This window comes from Drosophila kikkawai, chromosome 3R (assembly GCF_030179895.1).
Source record: "Drosophila kikkawai strain 14028-0561.14 chromosome 3R, DkikHiC1v2, whole genome shotgun sequence".
Taxonomy (NCBI): Eukaryota; Metazoa; Arthropoda; class Insecta; order Diptera; family Drosophilidae; genus Drosophila; species Drosophila kikkawai.
Genome location: NC_091731.1, coordinates 17,734,577 through 17,760,139, shown reverse-complemented (window position 1 = coordinate 17,760,139; position 25,563 = coordinate 17,734,577). Strand labels below are relative to the sequence as shown.

The 25,563-nt window shown below is 38.8% G+C and overlaps 2 protein-coding genes and 1 long non-coding RNA gene across 3 annotated transcripts; 1 reads left to right on the top strand and 2 right to left on the bottom strand.

Moving 5' to 3' along the window:
* Positions 1–114: 114 nt before the first annotated feature.
* 5-HT2A (5-hydroxytryptamine receptor 2A) lies at positions 115–24,497 on the bottom strand. Its single transcript, XM_017175721.3, has 8 exons — positions 23,343–24,497; positions 10,610–11,727; positions 6,952–7,176; positions 6,696–6,894; positions 5,442–5,882; positions 1,921–2,292; positions 1,432–1,728; positions 115–916 (listed from the first exon to the last, which is right to left on the bottom strand). The coding sequence occupies exons 2-8, from the start codon at positions 11,646–11,648 to the stop codon at positions 730–732; spliced, it is 2,760 nt and encodes a 919-aa protein (XP_017031210.1). The 5' UTR covers positions 11,649–11,727; positions 23,343–24,497; the 3' UTR covers positions 115–729.
* Positions 14,725–15,248, top strand: LOC121503281 (uncharacterized). The gene is made up of 2 exons (XR_005991349.2): positions 14,725–14,787; positions 14,859–15,248. It is a non-coding gene; the product is annotated as an uncharacterized lncRNA (long non-coding RNA).
* On the bottom strand, positions 18,976–19,739 carry LOC108080819 (MICOS complex subunit mic25a). The gene has a single exon (XM_017175722.3). It carries the CDS (start codon positions 19,604–19,606, stop codon positions 19,094–19,096), a length of 513 nt encoding a protein of 170 aa, XP_017031211.1. The 5' UTR covers positions 19,607–19,739; the 3' UTR covers positions 18,976–19,093.
* Positions 24,498–25,563: the final 1,066 nt, after the last annotated feature.

Here is a 25,563-nt window from a genome sequence, read left to right as displayed (position 1 = left end):
ATATCAAAATAGTACCCAAGTTTCAGGCTTGAAGGTTTTCTCTGGCTCTTACCATTCACCTTTTAACTTTCCTCTTTATAAAAATATATTCTTCACTTTTTCTTTCTTATTTTTCATATTTATTTATCAAGTATTGCAATTCATGTTCTTTAACAGTTAGCTTACCTACTAAAGACAGACACCTACGCACAGGAAAAACTAAAGGAACAGCAAAGCTGCATGGACATTTGGAATAGGCATCAAGGGTGGGTGAGTGGGAAATCAAATTCCTTATTAGTAGAATTCGGTTCAGGGTCTTAGCTTGCTAACGACTACTAAACACAGCTGCTATGGGTAATTTCAATGCTTCTTTAAATCTAATCATTACGCTTCCACATATATTTGCTTAGCTCTAAAATACAGCGATCACTTAAGCTAAAGAATGCTGGAAATATGGAAATGAAACACAGGTACAGTCACTTCATCGTTGCACTCACTAACTCACTCTCTAAGTCCTACTTTTTGGTGCTCTTCCCCTTCCCCCGGCATACAAATGATATGGATGAGATTTAAGTTTAGTATTCCGCTTTATAAGTAGTTGCTACAAAAGTCGTCCAGTTGATTGTGATTAGTTTTTGGTTAGGTGAATCACCCTGCAGTTAGCAAGTACAGTTGACTCCATTCGATTTGCTCATTAGTCGGTATAAATTCGTATTTTATTTAGAAGAGAAGGATGCGGCCCATGGTGGCTCAGCACTCGTCGTCGGTGATTGTGTAGCCGCCCCGAAACTCGCTCAGTGGCGTCGCATTCGCCGTCGATGGCGTCATGAGGGGCGCTCCCTGGAAGGATATGGCCAGAGGCAGGGCCGAGGGGGCGCACAGGCTCAGGGCGCCTCGTCCTTCCGTCACGGATCGGAATCGCAGCGGGCGGCCAGAACTGCAATGGGATGGCAATAACTAGGTTATTGGCTTTTGCTTTTACAAGATATTTTTTTTTACATAAAAAGGATTCGGGATAAAGCCCACAAGCAGACATAGGAAAGGTTAGGCATACGTTTTTCAATTCATTCAGGCATTCTTTAAAATTTAATTGAAAATCCCTGTTAAGAATTACTTTATTTCATTGCTAACCGAAAATTATTTAGAACCACTTTGCTATATTAAATTTCTCCTTCCCCTTGCTTGGCTCTACCATATTCTCCCTAATTTATTTGGACAGAGCTCGATGTCTAATCGCTGTTCATCCATTAGCTGCCACACACACACACTGCCTCCAGAAGCAGCATTGATTTCAATGCCAAAATACAAATCCCTTAAAATCAATCATACGTCACGTTGCACATCAATTCCCAGCCGAGTGCACTCTCCGGAACAATAAATTGTTCTCCGATTCCCATTGACCCCCAATCCCCCTCTCTTCATCCACTGCCGACTTTGGTGTTCAACACTTACCGTTCGCAGTTGCACTTCAGCAGGCGGATGAAGGCCGCCCGGAATGTGCGATTGAAAATGGTGTAGATGATGGGATTGATCGTCGAGGATACGTAGCCCAGCCAGAGACAGGTGTTTACCACGTGCTCGGGCACCTGGCACTCCGGGCATGCGGCAAAGATGATGTTCAGGATGAAGAACGGTGACCAGCAGAGCACGAAGGTGAAGAACACCAGACCCAGCACTTTGGTGGCCTTTTGCTCGGTGGCCACCGCATTGGCCGACAGGCTGTTCCTCTTGCTGCGATTGTTTAGGAAACTGGAAATTGGAAAGTGTGAGTTCCTTCAAAATAATTTTGAAATTAACAATTTTTGCTTAACAAAAAACTCCTCAACCTTTCTTATTGGTTTAAAATGAAAGTAAAATGATTTTTGCGGTCGCTATGGACATTTATATATAGTCTTGTCTTTTATTTTTGGAATGTAATTAATAATTTCGAGCATCACTTACCGCAAATTGAGCGTGGGCGTGGCCACGCGGTTTAAAGCAAATTTAAAGGGACGCATTTTGTGGCGCTGCCGTTCATCAGGCTTCGAGGCCGTAGGCCTCACCTGCTCCAGCTGATGATTGCTGCCAGCTCCCTGGCTCTGGTTGTGGCCCAAGCCCTGTCCCTGGATGGTGGCAATGTTCATCATGCCGGATCCATTGCCCCCAGGAGTTGTACAGCTTGGTGTCGCAGCAGCTGAGCCATTGCCGCCGCCACAGCCATTGCCACCTCCTCCTCCAGATCCAGAGCCACTTCCACCCCCATTTCCATTTGTCGGGTAACCCAATTGTGGCTGAGAGATGCTAACATGCACAGAGGCCCTTCGGTTTGGATGGCTATCGAAAGAAGGAGAACAAGAGTTGCAAAATAAGAGTAGCAAAAATGGAGTATTAAGATGATCGAAAGTTAAAAGCAAAGAAACTAGTTGCGCTTAGTCGCCAAATAAAAGAATATTAATGATCTTAAAAAAAATCTATTAATACATTTTTTAATTGCATATTATTTGAAGAAACCTATTATTCACCAACACGAATCTTGGGTTATTAAAACATTAAGTTTTACTATTTCCATATATATTTTTTTTGTAACTCAGAACTAATTTGACTCCAAACACATTTTATACCTCCTTATTTTTTGTATTATATATTTATTCTCTCTGTGTATTAAGAGTCGCATATTTAGATTGTTTTCTTTTTCGTTCAGCGAGTGTTTGATATTAGATTTGAGTCTTTTGATTGCCGGGAACCTTCCGACACCGACACCAAACTCAACAGTTGATAAAATTGACTTTTAATGTAATGAAGGGCAGGGAAGTTTCGGGGGGAAAAGAGAGCCAAATGTAATGACTTTCAGTTTTTTCTCGGGTCTGAGGCCAGGCTCTGTTTGCATATGTACCCTTATTGGGCTTTGGCTTTGGCAATTCAGCTAAACGTTTTGTTTGCCAGATGGGCGGATGGAAATGGTGGAAAAACAGTCGGCAGAGTGACGTATTAAATAAAAGTTATGTTAGTGCTAAAGGAAAATAGGAAGGGATTTCACCAAATGCCTAGCCTAGAATAAAAAAAGCAAGAGAGTTGGCTTAAAGGAGGCTTGTGTGAGCATACACACAATTTATTTTTCGGCTAATTATTAAATTTTTTGTTAAAGAAAAAGGGATACATTGTAAATAAATATAAAAATAATATGAAAATAGGTTTTATTTTATTTACAAGAATTAAAAAAACAAAATCTCTACGTTCAGCAATTAAAAATTAACCCTTTGGTATTCAAGTAATACATTTATTCTTCAGAAATTTAGAAATTTAATAGCAAAAAAGATCATATTTAAGCTTATGCATGCATAAATCATAGCCTTTTAATATTACAATTAAATTAAATAAGTGAAAATTTGTCATGACATCAGATTAAGTGATCCCAACGCCGACAGCTGACTCCAAGAAACTTGGCGACAAAATGCAGATTGCTCCTTTTTTTGGAGGCCGACTATAGTATTGCATTTCTCCGCCCCGGAAGCCTTGCATTTGAAATGAAGGGGCGGGGGTACCGACTTTGTAACTGTTGCTGCCTCAGCGAATAAAGCATAAAGTTTTTCAATTTCTGACTGGCGCCGGCAGAGAGGCAGAAACATTTAAATAAGCAGCGCCCAAGTGGCGTCAAATGTCCAACTAATAATTTTGCAAAGCGAAAAGTTTTCCCAACCCCTACCCTAAACCGTTTTCTTTTTTGTAGTGAGGGTGGAAAAGTTGTTGCTTTTCAACCTGGGCTCCGGGCTCATTTGGAATTCATATATTTATGCGGAAACTTGCTCGTCGTCACACGCCGAAAATTTAAAAAAAAGGCAGAGCGCATAAACGTGACATTCATCAGCTTTTGCTTTTTGCCCAAGTCGAGGACTTAGTTCGCCTCTGACTCTGGTTATGCTAAAATTCAGCTGACAACCAGCAGGCAAAGTCATTTGCAAATTTCTGTGGCATTTTTGGCTGCACTTTGCTTTCACTTCGGATGCTTTTTGGGTGTCTTTTTTCTTTTTTGGGAGTGCTGGCAACAATGTTGAATGCCACATTTGTTCCATTCTTGAGGCTTCCCTTTTTGCATTTTATGCGCTATTTATTGTGCCCTGACAACAACAATGTGGCAGCAGCTGAAGTGGTGCGACAAACGGTTTCGTGTTTGCATCTTTTTCCGTGTCCCGCTGCACCACATGACGTATGAGTGATTTATGTGCGAGCGACCAGACGAGGCAAGCCGTGCCGAATTATGTATACGCCATGTTGTCCGACATTTGTGAATGTGTATTTAATTGCTTCAAGATATATAATTGATTGTTGGGGGCTTTGGAAAGGGATTGTGTTTACTCAGGCTTACATGAAGTGTGCAAGGTTTAAAGCAGAATATATTTTTAAATATTACAAATATTTTTAAGCCAACTCTGAATACGGTGATGGTATTCATTTGTAATAATTAAAGAATATGCAGTCTCCAATTTCCTTTATTCACTAGAAATTCTCCTCTTAAAGAGCTGTGTCAGAGGACACCAAAGGACCCTAAATCAAATACAAACATAACCGCTCCTGGGAGCGGTAGTTACAAGCCAACAGCAACAAGAAACCCGCTTTGCACTAACACTTGAAATTATGTAAATTTCCCAAAACGAAAGTAGTCGCAAAAGTTGCTCATAATGGCGCCGAAAGCTTCACCCCCTCCGCACCCCACAAAACTTTTGCCCGGCGGAAGGGAAAGTCTTGTAAAACAAATGTAATAAATTTAAAAGCATTGTATGCACAGGAGATAATCAACATGTTATTTGCCTTTATTATTTTTCGTTGTTTGGGGTTTCTTTCGGTCTGCTGCATTGATTGGGGAATTTGTTTTGCGAGCCCTGGACACGATTGCGATTTGTCATTGCTTGTGGTCCTGCGGTTGAGCCCACAATAGCTTTCAATTTCATGGATGATTTCGATTTGTGGTCGAGATCATATTCAAATTCAAAAGGAGAGTGCAATAATTGTGTTCCAAGTAATACTAATTAAAAGCAAATGTTTGGCACACTTACAAATTTAATTTGGTAAAATGGAGTATACATAAAATTAATATAAATAATAAAATAAAATAAACTGCGAAAAGAGAGAGCTTGACTTAAAAAATTAAAAAGACTCCAAGCTAGGTAAAGACAGATATTTAGGAGGTCCTTGCGTGCTTTAAACTTTGTTTAACTCTTAAATTAACCAAAGTTCTACTAGTCAGGAAGAAATTATACACATTTAAATGATATATAAAAGAAATATCATGGATAAAAATATATATATAATTAAAGCGTTTCAACAATTAAATAAGAGGATTTTAAACCAATTAATTAACGATAAAATCAACTTAAGTTACATTTCGTTTTCACTGCATTTTCTCTTTTATATTGACAAGGATCGGACTCATTTGCATTGGGACACCGCAGAGCTACTAATTAAGTTTTCAAGTGTTAGCCACTTACCTGTCCATTAGGTTGGGGTTGCCGCCGTGCTTTCGCCAAAAGCTGCTGGACTGCGCCTTCCCGGTGGAGTGACTACTGGAGGCTGGTGATGACGAGTGACGCAGGATGCCTCCGCCGGCAAACCGGAAGCTACTGCGAGCAGTCGCTGAGCCTTTAGTGCCTCCACCTCCTCCGGCTCCACTGCCATTGGCCACGTTGCGGAAGCTGACTGTTCCTATGCTCCTGGTGCTCGTTGTTCGCTGTTGCATCAAAGGACGTTCGGCCGCCTCCATGCCACCACCCCTGATGCCACCTGCTCCATCTAGTCCACTTCCGGCATTGTTAAAATTGCGATTGCTGTCGCTCATTGGCAGGAATTTTGAATTGCCGCTGGAGAAGCTGCTGTGCATCTGCAACTGTTGCTGGCTATGCTGTGGCCTTATAGTGAAGCGGCCGCCGAGCCTGGAAAACAGCAAGAGAAAAATGTGAGTACACTTAGGCAAAAAATATATTCTAACACATTAAAAATGTTTACATTACTTTTTAAGGATTGATAGAGAATACTTTATGAATATCAATACGAATGACTTTACTCCTAAATATCATATTTAAGATATTTAAGTAATTAGCTTAAAAACTGTTTTATTACTAAAATAATTTTTAGGAATTTAAGTATCTTATAAATGTGTGCAGGAATTTGTAATTTTATTAAAATACAACAATATAAAGGAAGGTTTATTAACACACATTTCATGGAAAAAATATAAATTTATTCAGTAGCTATTTCTAGTGAATCCTACTCTTAAATGAAAAGCGATGACCGTGCGAACTGGTGGTTGATTGAGTTAAGGCTAATTTGACGCGCTTGGCCGCGTTCCTATTAGCCTCCGACAGCCAATCAGTGGCGAAAATTGCCGCGTTTAAAGGGGAAAAGAGATTGACCCCCGGAAGTCTGCAACGGAAATTTAAATCCTCTGGAAAAGTTTGCAGCCAGATGAAAAGTAAAAGAAGACCGTTACATGGAATAATTTAACAATATTGATTAGCTGAATAGAAAAGAGTCTGCTGGAGCTGATGTGGATGCTTAATTAACAGGAAACTTTATTGCTTTACGCTATTCCATTGGCTCACTTTTTCTGATGTCAATAGCATTTCAGTGTCAAGGAAAGCTGTCTATATACACTCCGAGATATTTCCTACTTGTTTCCCTACTTTTTTCGGTTTACATTTTCACTATTTAGTGCTATTTGTTTTATATTCTTTCAGTGTGCTCACCTGCGGAACAGCTCGCTCTCCGGATGTTCGGCGGCAAACCTTGCCTTCTTTCGGAGCAGGGGAATGGTCAGGGCATAGGTGGTGACCATCATCAGCATGGGTATATAGAAGGCCACAAGGGAGCCAAACACGAAGAAGGCTCGATTGTTAATGACACAAACGTTTGGCTCGGGCATAATGTTCTTCTCGTTGACCAGACCTGAATGTTCCAGAGTTTGGTAAGTAAATTCTTGTTACTTTGCTTTGGCATACTTACCCAACACGGTTATCGAGCTGGAAACCATCATGGCCATCACCCAGACAATGGCTATCTTAATGCCGGCCAACCGCTTTGTGGATCGATGTCTAGAGCCCAGAGGATTCCGTATCCCTAGGTAACGGCCCAGGCTGATAAAGCACATGTGCAGGATGCTCGACGAACAGGCCAATACGTCGCAGGTCACGTAAATGTTGCACCAGGTAAAACCAAGAGGCCAATATCCTGGAAAGCGAAATTGAACAGTTTCGAGGAAGTTTAATAAATGTCAGGTAGTGCTGAGTTTCAGCCGAATAGAAGCTCGGTAGGAGACTCGCCACTTTTTATTTGATATTTGAAAGGGGTAGTTGCTTTGTAAACTCATATGGAGAAAACTCATCTCACATTGCTGGATGAAAAGGCTTGCAAATGCAGCAATGGGAAAAGTGAATAATACAGTCAATGTCAGGTTTTTGAAATTAAAGCCTTTACAAGTTACATTTAAAGCTTGCAGCTTAGCTGCGATTTTGGGATTAAAGAGGTTGGGTTAAATGGTTTCCTTAGGCACATATTTTGTTGAATAACACACCCATCACGTGTGATAATTTCCCAATCTGATGTGTCACATTAATTCGCATTCAATCCGTTTGTGGATCCTTTGCTTAACACTCGACTGACTCATTCACCTTGACATCAATAGGCGCCTGGTAATCCAGCGGGAACCAGCTTCGATGAGAACAGACCCAGCAAAAACTCAATTGCTGCCCAGGGGGGAGTCGAATTCAGTATTAATTAGTACAAATTGCGCTTAAATGCGTCGGGTGTTGCTGGATGTTGGGCTATTTGCCCAGAGACAGACACATGAGGGTCCTTTCCTCAAACAAAAGCAGACAAACAGGACACGAGTGGGCGGCTAAGGGGTGACCATCATCCTATTTAGTTTTATATGCTTGTCACTGACACACACACAGACACAGGCGGTGGATGTGTGCGGGGGCCCTGTCAATGTGTTTATTACGCATACGCCATGTGGTGCGTCGAGGTGCTGAAACAACTCGAGTGGCAGAAGCAGAAACAAATACAGATGCAGTCAAAATAATATTCTAACATATATACTATATAGAAATTTAATCAAAGATAGATCATGGTCGTTTTTATTATTATTTTTATTTTAAACTAAACTAACATCTACGTTTCATTTCCTTGTTAAGCAAATCTTGATTTCTCTACATGGTTTTTTCTGGATTTTAAAAATCTCTTTATACTTTAATCATCTTTAGTGAGAATAAGTAGAGTTTGAAATAAATGCTGACTTCTTATTAGGCAATTAAGCAACCTTATTCAATGGATGTTTTATAAATACAAAAAATTTAGATTTAAATTTCAGAAAATACATAAAAACTATTAAATACTATCATCTTAACCGAAGTTGTGCACAAAAGCTAGTAAAGCCAGGCCAGCTTCAATATATTTATATACTTTTGGCTAAGTCTGTGGTAAATTTGGTTTTATATTTTTTCCGACCACTCCGCAAATCCATACAACACTTTTAATGGCTTTGGCCTGCGAAAACAAAGCAAATGTGGCTACAAAAGTCTGTTTCGAGCTTGGCTTCAAAGTTTAGACGCCCCGAGTGTGGGACTAAAATAACTGTGCCTGCCCCAAACAATAACTGATGTTTATATAAACTTGATGTTAAAATAAACTAAAGGCCTCCGCCTGGCCCCATTATGGGCTTAATTGTTGGCAAAGGCTCAGGCAGATGTTTTTGTTATTGTTTGCTGCAGAGGCTAAAACCACACTTAAGGCTTTTAGTTACATTTAGTTTACTGTTGTCGTTGACTTCTCGGTACAAAAAAGCAACTAAAGAAAAAAAATAGAAAAGTGGAATAACAGACCTTGCCCTTAGTCCTGCGACTGCGAATGGGCCTTAACAGTGACGCAATAAGTAAACATAAAAAACAGTTGCATAAAATGCGGCGCGGCTAAAGTGCAACCGAAAAATAAACAATGGAGACGGCCAAAAAAGCTTAGAGCAGCGGAAAATGCAGAAAGTCATGGGACTTGGAAGAACTTTAACGAGGCAAACTTTCGTTTAATTTTGACTTCTATGATTTTTTATGCATTTAAACTAATTTTGGATAGCGTAAAAAATGCGGTAAATGCAAAGTAAACAATTATTTTGAGATATATTTTTAATAAAATTAACAGAATATTTTTAATCTGATATTTAAACTTTTAACTAAAATTGTTCTAAATAAGACCCCCTTAGTTTTTAAATATTTAAAAATATACATTTAGAATTAAATACAAAATTATACTAGTTTGTAAAGCTCTTTCCTTTTCGTAAATGAGACCTGTTGAAGGGATCTAAATCTAAACCCAGCGACTCGCAGTGTTCGTTCCCCTAACTAATGACCCAAAAGTAGACTTTACATTTATAAAATGCCAGCGCGCTCTGTGCGCAAACTAATGTGCTCTAAAGCAAAATGAGTTTTCCCCAATGTTGTTAATGTGCTTGGACTGGCACTCAATCTATTTAGATGCGATGAGTACGGTTTTGGGTTTGGTTTTTGGCTGGGGTCCTGGCCACGGCGATGAGTGCACGCTTAATTTATACCAACGTTTGATCTGTTTATGCTACGTTGGCTTTTCTTCTGCCTGGATAAAAATGCCAGAGAGGGGCGGGATTTTGTTTTGAGGTTTTATCAGTGTCATATGCAAATTAGTTTGAATATGTTTACCGAACATTTTACATATTTAAAGGGCAATGAGTCGGGATGCCGATATCAAGGTTTTTTTTTCGTTTTAAAGATTCCCAGAAAACCAAGATTAAAATTGGCTGGCATTAAGTGATTTCCACAAAAACGTGTACACACATTTTATTTCGCCACTCAAGTTTTTACAGCTGCACTGGAAAAATAAGAAAAGACACAAGGGAGAACGTGTAGAAGGAAGAAATAAATTCCTAATTCAAACCTCAACAAGGAAAGTCACGCGTTTGTCATTTTAGTTTGTTGCTTTAGCTGCTTTTGCATTTGCTACACTGATGAAAAAGGTTTAGCATATTTTTTAAGATTTATATTTGAAAACAAAGATAGTTTCTTAATTGTGGAAACGTTCTTGAGTTACGAACGTTTTTTGTTAATATTTTTAAAAGAATGTAGAATAAGAAATATCAGTTAAAAAACACTGATAGCTAAGGTCTAGGTATTCATTTCTTTGACTTCCTCGCTGTTTAAGTGTAAGTGAGCCATTGTGGATGCAGCCAACAAGACTAACAACTCATGACAATGTCGGAGGCGGAAGAGAGGGCGTGGCAGCGACTTGAGATGAACGGCGAGTGCAGAGGAAATGGCGTCGAAATAATTCATGTGCAAATGCATTAGTCCCTGACATGCATTGCCACTTGATTGCCGAAGTACCATAGACTCGAACGAGAGCCAAGTGGAAGATGAAAACTTTGATTTGAGGAAGTCACTACATGTCATATTAAGAGAAGTCCCATTAATATGCTACTGCAGTTGGTTCGATGAACTAAGAAAGCCATAGGTTTAATTGAAAATAAATATTGATAGTAAAACACTCTAGAGTAATTTTATAAACTTAAAAAAATACTTTAAAAAATATTTAAATTGAAATCAAGATTCGCATGGTTCATTGAAACCTGCTTACTCACCCAAAAAAGCTGGTATGGCACCCATGGGCATTACGAACAAACTGACCAGCAGATCGGCTATGGCCAGCGAGAAGAGGAAGTAGTTGGTGACATTCTGCAGTTTTCGATCCAGAGCCACCGCCAGGCACACGAGAATGTTGCCCAGGCCACCGGCAAAGATAAAGAAAACCACAAACAGGAAGAGCCAATCGTAGCCGTGGGGGCTGTAGTCCAGAAAGCTCCTTGTAACCCCCACATCGCTCGATGTGACTGCGGTGGAGGGCACTGCTGTGGTGGTCAGTGCCGTGTAGTTGGACAGAATCATGTCCAGGCTGGTGCTAGTGGCATTTCCCATGGCGAAGGTGTCGTTGCCGGGATCTATTAGCTCGGTGAAGTTAAGGAAGGACCAGAGGCCGTCTTGCACGTTGCCCAGCTCTATTTGATAGGCCTCAAGCTGGCTGCTGTTCGAGGCAGAGTCCCCCGGCTCAGCCTGGGATGGGAGGAGTGACTGCAAGTGGCAGAGGAAGGGTTCCTCTTCTCCCAGCTCACAGTGCAGCTCACTTTCCTCCCCTGCTCCGCTGCCACAGCTCGAACTATCACTTAGTGTATCACTCGCATTATCACTGAGGGCCTCGTTGATTGCCAGTCGAAATTGCGCATACGCCTCGTGTGGCACTCGCAACAGTCGCGCCTTCAGCCTCAACGAGCAGGTTTCAGACAAAGGACTCTCCCCATCGCATCTATAGGATGCCGTCTGCCCCGCCTCATCGAATGTTTGCCGAGCACACTGGAATGTGTTGTTGCCGCCGCTGATGATGATGCTGTTGCTGCTGGCGGCCAGGATGTTGCTGGCGGGCAGGAGGCTGCTGCTAATGCTGGAAGTGGTGCCATTGGTGTTGCTGCTTTCACAGCTAATAAGCGGCTGCCAGACCTCAGGCCGAGCCGCCTCTTCCAGGCGGCAATTGAAGTGTCGCTTTGTGAATGCTGCTGCCGTGTCACTTGCAGTTGCTCCTGCTGCTGCTGTCGTTGGTCCAAGACCAGAGTAGCTTTGCATCTCCATTTCATTCTAAAGCTGTGCGCCTCTCTCCACGTCAACAACAACTCCCTGAAGTGGCTGTTGTTGAGTACCGAATAATTGCCTAAAAAAAAAATATAAATTTTATCATCAGTTGGTTATTTACAAGAGATTACTTCAAGTTCTCCACTGGGAGTGTTTGCCTAACAACCACAATAGAGGCCTCATCTCTTTTATGTGGAAAACCCCATCAGCGATTAGGGTACACATTCTAATTAGAAAAAAGAGAGAAAAAACGACTGAAATTACAACGGAGTGGGTGTCAGTGTGCGCCTGTCAATAGATGACAGCTGAAGAGTTGAGCTCGATGGGATGCATCAGATGATGGAGATGTTGATGACGATGGCAGTGTCAACAAGCGTCGAATGGCGACTCGATTTGAATTCGCTTGAAATGGCACCGCGAACAAAGAGTCCCATGCCCTGGTACTATCCCCCTTACCTTCTACCCAGCAACACGCCCTCCAACTCCCCCTCGTTAAACAGCCTTGAATGGGGCTTTTGTGCTGGTGTCAGTGCCAAATTCAGCCGTCACCCACGCGCTCCTCTATTCCAATTTTTTTCTGTACTATATTTTGTTTTCATTGGCGGCTTGCACAAATTTGTTGTTGCCGTTGATAATGAGTTCCCACACTAACCGAAAAGTTAATTAAAAATTCTGCGAACCAGCAAAGATTTATGCAAGCACTGCGCCGGGCAGTTGCATTCGGTTAACTTCTGGGGTTGGCAGAAAACTAAATTTAAATTATGGCCGAAAACTTTGATGGAATATTGCAAGCGAATTTTGCTGTCACTCTAGGAACAAGGTCAAATGTTGGCCAGTAACAACTAAGGTCATGTGTCCTTAAGACCTTAAGTCCTAATATTAGGCTATTCTTTCTAAAAAAAATTAAAAACTTAGGGTACCAGGGACATGCTAGAGTTTAATTAAAATAAATGGAAGCAAACAAGATTAGATTTTAATATTATTGAATATAATAGGTCTCCTTCTTATACTAGTAACTTTTGCCATATCCTTCTTGGCTACCACTTGACATTACAACCAATATTCCCTCACAAAACAAATATGACGAGAGTGCGCGCGGCAATATTGTACAATCAAGAGATTGTATATGAATGTATGTATTTTCTAAAACTATTTTTTTTGCATCCACAAAGTGAAAAGGCACCGCCCTGGGATCTGTATTTTGGCTAGGACCCACCAAAAAGTGCACAAACTTGCCGGCAAGTGATTTGGCCAATCAACCGCGATAGTATGGAGGATGCTCTGGTTTGAGAGGGAAAGTAGCGTTATGGCCACAGGATGGCAAACACATATGCATCCGCCATGGCCATTATATACATTTTTTTTGGGCTTGCGTGGGAAAATGAACATTTTTCCCTTCGGTTAACAGTAAAAATGAAAATAAATGGGATGCGGTCGCTTTGTTTGGAGACCTCACTTGTGGGGGAATGTTTGGGTAATGTGATTTCATTGTTAAATAATAATAATCCTTGGAATATTCGGGTCTAGCAATTTTAAAGAAAAGAAATCCCCAGAGGTACAAAACTTAAATCAAGAAAAATGATTTATTATATTTTTTAATCGATAATTTCTTTATCATTGTTCATAGTTTTTTTACAAAATTTAAATGGTAAACTTAACATTTTAAACCTACAAGTAAATGCAAAGTTTTAAAGAAAAACAACAATGTTTTCATTTCTTTTTATAGTTTTTCAATCGTTTCTAGGGTACTTGTTATTCGGTCTTTCTCGGCATCAATTTATCTTTATAATAAAAATGCACAAGTTCTTGTCTTTTTTCTCAAGCGCCATGACATTCAATTTGACGCCTACTAAAGGGTTGTTTTTCGGTAGAATTGGACGCCTGCATAGCGACAGACTTTTAAAGGACCCCAAAAGTAGGCCAACCACACAGATGACTTTGGTAAACAAGGCTGGGGGTCCCCTTATGCATATGAAATGCGCTTTGACAGTGCACTTTCCGACTTAATTTGAGTGGCGACGAGGCGCCAGCCCCGCATCCTTATCCACCTTCACAAGCACGGTGCACGTACACCCACATAAAGTCTCATCCTAGAGCGACACGGCTTTAATGATGTCGCTGCAATTTAAAGTCGAGGGCTCAGGCTCTTTACTGACTGACGACGCGTAGCAACGCCTTTGTCTCGGTGCAAGTATGGCAGAGAGATACATTTATGCAGCTGAGAGCAGGACGAGTGCCATAATTATAGCCGCCTTGCTGATGTAAGTTAAAAATAATGATGTCGGCCTACGCTTCTTAAAAAATCAAATGCAACGCAGAAAAGCTGAATGTTAAGACCTTTAAAGCCATAATTTTTTCTGAAAAAAATTAAGAAGCTTAACCTTTACATCTTTAAGAAGGATTTGCCTAAAAAATTATATGAAACTAATTTTACTCTGTTTAAAGTTTCGTTTTACACAAGGCAAGCAAACAAGACAAGAAAAACGAATTCCAATATTGTATTCGAGTTGAAAAATATTTATAATATAATGCAATACATATGTATGATTGAGCAACATTTGATATTCTTTCCTCATGTAGGAAAGGCAAAGCAAAATGGGGATATGGCAAAGTGGGTAGAAAAACTTGTTTTCCTGCCAACTCTGCTGCACCAAACAATGCAAAAAGTGCAACAACAAGTACCAGGAAAAATAGCAAAAACAGGAAAGATAATATTTGCTTGAAATTCAATATTTGCTTTATGGTTTTTATTGTGTTTTATTGCTGTTCCTCGGCCGAGTGATGCGCAAAGTATCGGTTAAAGTGAAATACAACTTTTCCAAGTGATCTGTGACCAGCTCGGCGGCTCTCGGATCCCATCTTATTTATCTCTCCGAATGAGCTACCAACTGTGTTGACATTGTGTTTTATTATTATTGTTATTGTTATCCATGGTTGGTGTTGCTGCTGCTGCCACCGCTCGTGTGTGGCTTAATTTGCGGTTAATTATGCAATTAATTATTAACGGGGCGTTGCATTTTGCATTTTTCCACACCTTCAGAATTTTTCTCGGTTTCAATTTCGCTTTATTTATAGACAACATTTGATGACAACACGTTGGGATATACATAACTACCCTTTCTTGGCCTGTAATATTCAAGTAGGCGTATCGTATGGAATTACAACAAATTAATGACAGCCCAGCAGATATATATTTTGTTGTCGTAACAGAAAACCAGAGCCCTTGAAAAATATGATCCATGAATATGGTAAGCGAGAGCAACAACACTTTAATTGGACGGTGTTCTGCGTTTAGTGATTTGTCAAAAGTGTCGCCGGTTTCCCATCCCTCATCATCAATTATGCCATGTCCGACCATCAAGTGGCCAACAAGAATTTGGGCGGGAAACTTCATTAAGCGGCGTCTCCTTGGACATCCGCAATACGCACTTTTCCAGCATAAACGAAAGAGATGAGTACACCCAAAAAAAAAGGGAGAATGAGCAAAGAATATACATTTGTTCGTATTTACAAAATTTTGATCTACATTTATGTACAAAATATTGTAACCTTGTATTTCAGGGGATAAATTAGAACAAAAACGTTCTCTATTTAAAAATATTTGGTATTGATTTAAATTTATTTAAGGAAATTAAAGTTGTTTCTGTCTGTGTAAGGGGCGACGGAAAAGAATGAGAGAGGGAATGGGCACAGTTCAGAGGGAAGGATTTGGTAGCTGGGACTCCCCTCACTGGAAGTCTCGCCTGGTATGCAGTTAATGAAGAGAAATGGCCAAAAGTGTTTTATAAATGTTTGCCCTTCCAATTGCTTTGCCTTTTCCCAAGGGGTATGAAGCAAAATCATATAGGTTTTTGGAAAAAAACCTTTATAGGAATATTTCAGTTTAAATTTTTTTGTTTTTTTCTACTTATTTTATAAGTTTATTTTGTATAAAAAAAAAAACCGGTAAATACTATTGATAACAAAATCTAGGTCATCTTGGCCTAAAGTAATCAAATAATTCAATAAATCATATTCGGACTTTATGAAAAAGAAAAACACTAAATACTGGTTAAAGGTGAAAAGATGTTCTTTGGGAATTTTAGTGCAAAGAATACCCATTGAGAGATATATAAAAGCAAACATTATTAACATTTTGTGTACAAGTCTATTTTAAATCACATCAAATTGCTTATTTTCTGGTTAATTTTTAATAAAGTAATTTAAGTTACAACATATTAAAATATTTACGTTATTCATTTGGGTTTTTAATAGTCATTAAGATAAACCAAATGATAAACCAGTCTTTAATAAAGACATATTTCAATGGGCAGTTATTTTAAACATTATTTTTTTACCTATTTTATTTTAACTTTACTTAATCACAGCAAGTAAGTGTATTTCGAGTGCCGCTTTGCCAATTGCTATGCATTTTTAATGTTGTTTTATTTTCATTGCTCGAACACATAGCTTCCTGTGGCTGCTCTTGCTGTCTGGCTTTTTGCGGTTGTTTGCGGAAGTGAGCATCAATAAATTTTCGTTTTTTACGTTTTCGTGTCGGTATTTCAGTATTTTTGGGCATTTTTTTCGTTACTAGTCCGCCTCTCACGCATTTTTCTAATAACTTTCACGCTTTAATAGCGATGCCAGTGCTAAGATATGAAGCAATGAAACCGACGGCATTAACTTCTGAGCCCCCACTCCCATAAATATACGGGGGAGATATATGCCTGACCATTAATCTGACTGGCCTACGAATGTAAATGAACCCGAGGAGTGCACTAAAGTCGCCAAGAATGCCCTCCTAGTCTAGTCACCGTTCAACCAGATATGCCAGGCACGTTGCAAACCGAAACAAATGAACCCGAAACCGAAAGCGAGACAAATAGGCCAGAGTCGGAAAATAGATGAAATGTGCAGCGTGCATTGAACTGTGTGGCTTTTCACTAATATTTGTCATTGCATTTTCATTCACTTGACTGGCTATTATGGGATTATCGAAAACAAAGCCCTGAATATTTAAATAATTAAAATCAACTATAAGCTTAGCAGGTATTTGTTTCTACGACTGTGTCGGCATTAGTCAAATAGAAATAATTAAAATACACAAACATTTTTTGTTTTAAATATATATGTTTACAGTTGATGAGAAACAAAGGGAATTTTAAAACATAAATTAATTTTTTTATGTTAATTGAAATTGAATTAATTAAAACAAAAATACATTTATATTGTTGACAAAACATTTTCCTTGATTTATACCCCCTGTACTTGCAGTTAGAACGGAATGCAACAGGCAGTAAAAAGTATCTTAAAACACATCAACTTTTATAGCGCAATGAAAAATGTATTCATTTGAAAACCATTGCAAAACGAGAAACTTCTGATATCAACCAAAAAAACACTTGCTAACGAGGTGAGATACATTTTTCAATAGCACATTAAATTGTAAAAATGTGTCATATCGATTTTTTTATGATTAATGGAAACATTAACATTACCAAAAGTATTCTTGCGGTAATTAAGCTAAAACATATTAAAAATTTTAATTAATAAATAACAACAAATGTTGCTAGAAAACTGTTTAGCAATACACATTGGTGTTGTCAACTCAAAATGTGGCAAAAGTTCAAAGATTTAAGTTTCACAAAAACTTTATTGTCTAATAACTTCTATGTTTTTTATACGATTTTTCTCAGATTGTCAGAGTGTCTCTGCACAGGTTTCCTTATTTGATATCAATTAAAATTTAAGTCCAAAGTCCTTCATCGTGTTATACACAAACTTATTCTTGAGTCGAAAAAATATAAAAATACTTTTCATAAAAATATATTTTGTAAAATTCTATGTATCTTGCTACAAATATAAAATCAGTATCATAAGGTTTCATTTATGTATTAAAAAATAAGCATATATATCTTCTCTCGGCTTGCATATATTTTTTCACATTTGCACAACATGAAAATTGCATTTAAAAAACGAACGTCTGGCGACGCTGACAGCTCTCAACAAGCCGCCTAGTTTACTCAATAGTTCAATCAAAAACGCATCAGATATCGCAAAAATAGCGCCAACGATTCTGTCATTGGGCGCTAATAGCTGGCTGCACTTGACCTCGCAGCCACTTTACTTCGGGGAAGGGAGGGGTTTTCGCTTTCAAGTGGAGAAACATATATGGGATGGCTTTATTCTGTAGTCATTCCGCTTGGCTCAAACTGAATTTGCATAAATAATTGCCAAAACTCTGGATTTGCCTTAGGTGCGAGACTAATTTAATGTATAAAATCCAATTTCCCCTTCTGAATATGATGGCGGCAACAACTTTTGGCACTTGGCAGGTTTTCCCGCTAAACAGTATGTGTTTGGGTGCACATTTGTTGTGGAGATTTATGGCGAAAAGTGTGAGACCACTTTACAACGTGGGCAAAACCAAAAGGAATGGTTGTGGAAATCTCGAAAATAAGACTGGAAAACTTAAGCCGCCCGCAAGAAGTTGGTAAGATGATTTAGGGCCTTCCATTGCATGCAAAATGTTTTCTTTTGAAAGTCGAGAGCAGCAATACTCTAGAGCAGGTATGAATTTATAAATATATTCAACCAAGTACAACTATTTCAATATAAAATCTCAAGATGTTAATTATAGTTATAACCTTTAACTTGTGATCTTTTGTAAATAATAATTCAAATAAGGAGATTTGTTTTGAAATTCTAACGTGAATGGGCCTTCTCTCCGATCTGAGACACCTTTTATTTATATTTTGAATGCCCTGAGATTCTGAGGAGTGTAAAGCCCACCATGTTATGGTGCCCTTAGCCATGTCATTTGCTGGAATGGTGAGAGTAAGTTGCACTAATGCACATTGAGCTAGACATTGTGGCGCAAAGTAGTTCAAGGCAGTCGTTGAGCCCAAGACCGTATGGGTTCTGTGTTGGGGTTTTTCTTTACTCAAAACACCGCCCACTCTGGCCACTCACTTAGCAAAGTTTTTTTTTCGTCTGCAATGCGTTTATAATGAATCGCAGGACAGGTATGAAAGCGTAGAAGAGCGACACATTGCGCATACGCCGCGTGGTCCGCTGAAATAGTTATCCGCAAAAGCAAACAGAAAGTGGGAACAAAGAGCAACACATACGTACGTATACGTGAGCGGGTGAAGGAGCAGTCGGCGCGTGTTTGTTTTTTATTTATGCATGTTTCACTCTCGGGCTTTCATGCTTTTCACGTTGTCATTCATTTGTTTGACGACTCTTGTTTGCTGGCAATCAGCCAAGGCTAATAAAAGAATAAGCCGAATAAAACATTTAGGCTGCATGCAACTAATTTTTGTTGAGTTAAGCATAACGTATATAATATTTAAAGTGATTTTATTGAAACCACTGGCGTCCATGGAATTTTATATACAATTTGGCTGAAGATGGATGCCGTCTGACAGTAAAACTTGTGATCTTTAGTTACTTTCTCTGGGTTAAACGAAGAGGTTGGGCTCACCGACATCTCTAGGGTTCGATTTCATCTTGGCTATTTCCGAGTTCTGCTTGCCGAACACAAATTGGTTATATTGTTTGGCCAAATCAGAGCATTGCAGGGTTTCTTGGGGATACCGTTGGTAGCAGTTTATGACCTCAAGCTCAAGATTTCTAATGTCGCTAGCGCAATCCGTAGCCCACATTTTGGTCTTGCCGAAGAGCTCCTGAACTCGTTTCACGGACTCATCGAAGTGCGATTCCTCGACCTCTGATGAGCGCTTCTTCCAGGACTTGGCCACGTTAGCAAGCTGCACTTCCCTTGCCTCGTTCGGCTGGTGTTGTGATGTGTTGGCTGTATCGCGGATAGCTCCCGATTCCGACCTTTGCTTACATGTCTCGCAGATGTTCGTGGTTTTGGCAGTGGCCTGATTGATACGATCTGCCACATCACGGGTGATCTGGATGGGATTGGCCATCGGCACTGTCTGCGGCTGGCTGTTGCTGGCACCCATGGAGGAACATTGAAACTTTAACTATTTTTGGTTTATATTTATTTAGTGCTCTGATTTAAGGTTTATGATAATTTATGATGACATTTTCTGACCCTAAACACGAAGGGCTGTCAAGAGTCACAACTTTTTGATTTATTGAAGCAAAAGTTTGAGTGCTGATTTAACCCTTATCATTATCAAGTTTTTATAGTTGTATTTATTAAATGTCAAAACTATAGTCCAACTACTTAACTAAGAGATAGCTGTTACTATAAGGTAACTGTGTTACATTTTAAGAATGAAATAAGGATAAATAAACGCTCTAATTGATGAGGTATAAACAAAGTTATAAGACTTTTATCGTTGTATTTATCACAAAAACAAAAACCACTTTACATCACCCTGGTACTACCCCACCTTGGAAACCTTTCTGAAAAGTATACATACATACATATATAATGTATATAAAGTTTAAATTAAGCGTCCATTGTCTGCTGTTACACATGTTTTGCGACGCGCTTTGCTTTTTTGATGAGGGAACAACAAAAAAGTTAACTTTTCCAGCCATATAAGGTTGCAGCTTCACCATGTGCCACCTCCGTCCCCTGCCACGGCAAGTGCCCCTCCAACGGAGATACTAGACTCCCTCGTTTGCGGCGTCTTAATTGTGCTGTCAATCATTTTGCATATTTGCACAGATCCAACGGAAAAATAGATGAAAAGTGCGCGTATAAGTTAAACGAAATGAAATAAATTCGTGATGGTCAAAGCGGCAAAGCGGAAACACAATAAATTGTAATGGGAAATGAATTTAAATATATGCAAAATGTGCACAATGAGGATGCTGGATAAATGCGTTCGCGCAAACTGACAAATCATATGAAATCGCGGGAGGTCGCACATATTGAATAATGTTTATTGATTGCCAGTACTTGAATGCTCGTGAGCAATTTACACAGCAGCCAATTAAGTGATAAGCCGCAGGGGGGGGGGAGGGATGGATTTTCCGAATGCCCGTTTGGCATAAGAATGTTTCAACAATTGCTCAAAGTCAGCGAGCAAGACGATTAATTACCGGCGTCGGTTCATCGATCGAATGAATGGCAGGCGCCCAGACAACTTGCTGTTCGAGCCTTTTCGAATCGCTAACTAAACACACATTTTTTGCGTTAAACAAATTACAAAGTGTACGGATTGTGGATCGGTATAGTCTTAAGATGTATACTACCAAAGGCATATTTGCTATTTAAATTGTAATTTAATTGTATTTTTTTGTAAACAATAATTAAATTCATTATGTAAATAATTAATAATTTAAGGTTTAAGTTTAAACGATTATCTTATGGTCCCTTTTTTTGTTTACTTCTAAAAATATTATTACCTAATATTGTTTAATTAAACAAAAAGAAGCTCAGCTCTAATTGAAGGCTCTAAAATGAAGCCTTACTCAAGTTCTTTACATAGTTTAGTTTTTTTAGTTAAAACATATTAGGTAATTCTTAAGAATTTAACAAAACAAAAGACTACAAAAAGTTCTATGCTATTTTTAAACCAAATCCCCATTTTTTGTTTAGATTTATGCATCGGATTTTTGATTGGACCTACATTGTTCAAAGCTAAATAGAAAAGTTGTTTGGGGCATTAAATTTTTTGCACTGTTGGAAAGAGTCGTAAAATATACCACTTAACTGTAAGGCGATTATAAAGTCAGCGCATACGGTTGAAATTTATATCTGTGAATGAATTTAAATTGAATGCAGTACGCGTTTAGAGTTTTCTTTTTTTGTTAATTTTCTGGCTTGCCCGTATGAAATCCATAAATCTACGGGACCAGATAAATAGAAATGAATAAAAATCAGGCCCCCGGGAGAGATAAATGCTCATACTTTCGTCTGAATTTATTTACTTTTCTTGCCGCACGCCAAGTTGAGGCGATGATGGGATGGTCAAAATATTTAAAATATTTAATTGCCGCATAAAATATGGATTGTGTTGATTGAATCTTGATATATAGTACATGTGCTGATCAATATGAGTGAATCGAATTAATTTACTGGTACGAAATATGTTTTCTAAATCACTTTTTGTTATAAACAAACGGTTAGAAAATAAACAAAATGTGAAATGAAATGAAATCAAGGAAAGCTAAGGATACAACTATGAATGGATATAATTTGTATATAGTTAATATAATAATTTTATATTTTCATATATATTTCTGAGTTATTTTTTAAAGTCATTAAACAACCTTCTGATTTGCGGCTAACCTCAAGCGCAAGCAGAGCCCTTGAAACTCATTCCAAAACCCCCCGGGGTGTCATACACACACACACACCCTCAACGAATATTCCTTTGGCCAACCCGCAATGTTAATGGTTAACACTTGAGCCGAAAGTGTCATAACTTCTATGCCTGTTGCTGACAGACCCTCGAACCTGGCTTAAACACCTTAGACGCTGGAGAGAGCGACAAACAAAAAAAATTACCTCCAGGTAATCAGCGGCAGTTTATGTTCATTCGGTCCACTAAACTTTTACGGCCTTTCCACTTATCTGGCAGGGCAGAGAATTCGTCTACGGACCGCATGGAAATGGCTTTAGCTCCGTCTTAATGACAGCTGCTCTGATAGCCGGATCTGGGATACTTTCCTAAGGCCGGCATAATTTCGGCATGTCCTTTATGTCTCATTAAAACTTTACGCACATCAGCAGCAGCAGCGACAGCGCTAGCAAAAAGCTTAATAGTTTAATTTCCCGACAAGGCCCAAAAGAGAACAAATGGAAAAAGGTATAGAGGGTCGCACCCAAAAAATAAAAAAAAAGGTAAAAACAAAAGGTAACCAAAACAAAGAGAAATGGCAAACATTTGGTTTTCGGTTTCTTGGCAATAAATCTTCTTTTTCTGCTGACATGTGAGTAATCATGTGCGAGTTGGGGTTAGATCCCAGATAGGAAGTGCAAAAACCGAGAAAACGGGGACAGATTGCGAGATTGCGAGATTCCTTGGCTTTAAGTTAATTTTCGCTGGGTGACTTTGGTCCTGGATAAGCTCACGGATTTTTCTCATTCCCTTTGCATTACGGCCAATATTCTTTTTAATGCTGTTTACCTTTCGTTACAAATTTTTCTGTGAGTCACGACGCGGACCAGGGACATTGTGAACATTTGCTTTTAATTACGTAATCGGTGCAAGGTTTTCTCTTCCCTTGGCTTAGACGTGGTTCCTCCGTTGGCCCTTATTTGCAAAGACACGACAAACTCGATTGCGAACACGAAAATGTACATTTACACTTGCACACACACACACACACACCCAGCACGGGTGAAAAGCACTCGGAGCTATTTATTTTAATTAATTTGCATTTGTTGCGTGCTGTGTTTTCCCTGCATTTAACTTATTGTTTCACTTCAGCTTGATTAAACAAACTGACTAACTTTTACGTTGGGTCGTTAAAAAGTAAGGAATACGAGTAAAGTCTTGAAGACAATATTTGAAATTTATGTTTTTAATTTAAATGTATTATTTGGGTTCACAAACATTAAATTTATACATTTTTAAAGATGAAGATGATTAAGGTAGTTTTAGACTTCTTGTTTATCAATTCCTGTGCTGCTGTAAATTTTTAAAATTTTAAAGAATTCTAAATTCTAAAGAACGCCTCTTTCCACTTCCAACTTCAGTCAAATATGTTTACTTATAAATTCGTTCTGGAACAATTTACTTATTTGGATTAAGAGCTAGTGTCAAAGCTACTTACTTTTTATTCACAGTTTCCTTTGAGATAATAAATCCATTGGGTGCACAATATATTTAAACGTAAAGGTTAAAATATACCTTTTTTAGTGGCTATAATCTATATTTTTTTTTTTGGAAATGCCCCACATTTTGTTACTTAATATTTCACATTTTAAGCTTATAATTAGCTGCAGCTGCATTTATAATTTTCAAAGCTTTTTTAATAACTTTAACCTAAAGCCGCACATGTAAGCGAGTTATTTTATGATTGTTTGTCGCTGATTTTTTTTTATGTTTAGGTTTTATTTTTTATATAAGAACAATAGTTGAGAGCAAACATTTTTAAAAACAAATTTAAATATAGTCGCATTTTTTGCTTGCCATGAAAACCGTTGAAAATTGGTTAGCTTATCCGAAACACTTTATGAGTTTTTGTTGTTGCTTATTTATTATTTATAATTATTTTTGTTTATTTATTTTAAAAGTACTTTTTTGTATGTTAGAATATATTTTGGTAGGAAGCAGTGAACCCTCGGAGGCGAACCTAGCGCGGCGAAATTTCAAAACAAACTGACTGTGTGAATTTTCCAAACTGGTCCATTGGCTCCGACAGCCAAGTGGAAAACAGCAGCAGCCGCAGTCGTCGACGTCGTACGCTCTCTTAATTTTCCGCTCATCTTTGCGAATTACTCTCTGTTTCTCTCTCTCTGTTTCTCTGGTGTGGAACAGTGGGAAATTTTCCTGGGTTTGTTTGGGAAATTCTGCGTGGAAATTGCCGCTGTTCTAGGGGCTACAAGCACAGGGTGCGGGCAGTTGGCCACGTGCTTTGGCTCTATCTATGGCTGTCAACATTTGGTACGTGATTCTGGCACGGGTTCCCGTCCCCTCCGAATCGTGCGTATTTTATGAATGAATTATATACCTACAGAGAAGCGGAACCGAATAGAACAAATCATTGCGTTCTGTAGTTTGAGGTCCTAGGACGGCTGGCGCTACATGTATATTCCGCGAAAATTGTAGACTGGTAGCTTCCCAGCATAAAATTAAATGGAAATAATTTGATGAGTTTTTCGCTAATTTATGGCCATATTACTTTTCTTTGAATTGTTATGGCTTTCAAGTCAAATTGGGTGAATAAACAAAGTACATGCGTTTAGTATAATGGAGTTTTATTTGACTAAGACAAATATTATGAATAACTAGTGGCATTTCAATGTTTTGCATGTGTAATGCATGGATATGAAATTCGGATAATTAATTCTAAGCTTGCTACTGTATCTCAAATATGTTTTTTGAAGAAAAAGAGCTTTAAGAAAATTGTATTTATATGCAGAGCCTTTTCCTGAGCTAGTTTCAATAATAGGATTTTGGTCCCTCCCAAATTCAGTTTCCTCCCTGTGGGTTTCCTACTCCTCCACCATGTTGTGCTCTTATTTTATATTTTAAATGTAATTTATTGAAACGTGCACTGGTTGCCCCATAGTATATGAGGCCATTGGAAAGGAGCTCCGTGTGTCAACGAAGAATAAATACACAAGTATGAATACGAACACGAACATGTCACGGACGTGTCTCGAATTCTGCATGAGGGCCAACACCATTACCAATAACCTGCTCACTGGCCTAAGGATGTAAACAAATTCCGGTTGCTTTACAACGGTATTTAATAGCGAACACAGATTTCACCGGACTGCCAACTACTGAATCCTGCTAAAAACCAACTTTGGCACGTGGAAGGGATAGGGATTCGTATTGGCCAACAATACTGCTAGGCAAGCGGCCGTAACTTTTGTTGGCTCACTTGTGTGTGGATGGTCTATTGAATGTTGAGCCCCAGATCAAATCAAGGGGCGAAACTTATACGATACATCATCATGCACGTCACTTCTACGTGCCTGGCCTGTATTTATGGACAGACATTGTCACATCCAATTGCAATTCTGCGACAGTGGATATTCCCTGCACTTTCAATGCATCGCAGGACGTGCCCCTATTCACCATAAGGAACAGAGTAGCCATACAAAGTTCGATCTAGGAATTCGCTTCTTTGTATTGAAAGGAAAAGGGATATGTAGTTTATATATCTTTGGAAATAAAAGTCAAATCAAAAGTTGTATTATATATTGCATTTCTAAGATCAAGGTTCTCCTTCAACACATTGCATTGCAAAATTAAGTAAATTCCTGATTCCAATTTCAAAAAGGTTATACCTTTTCCCACAATCTTCAAACAGTCCCTGTATC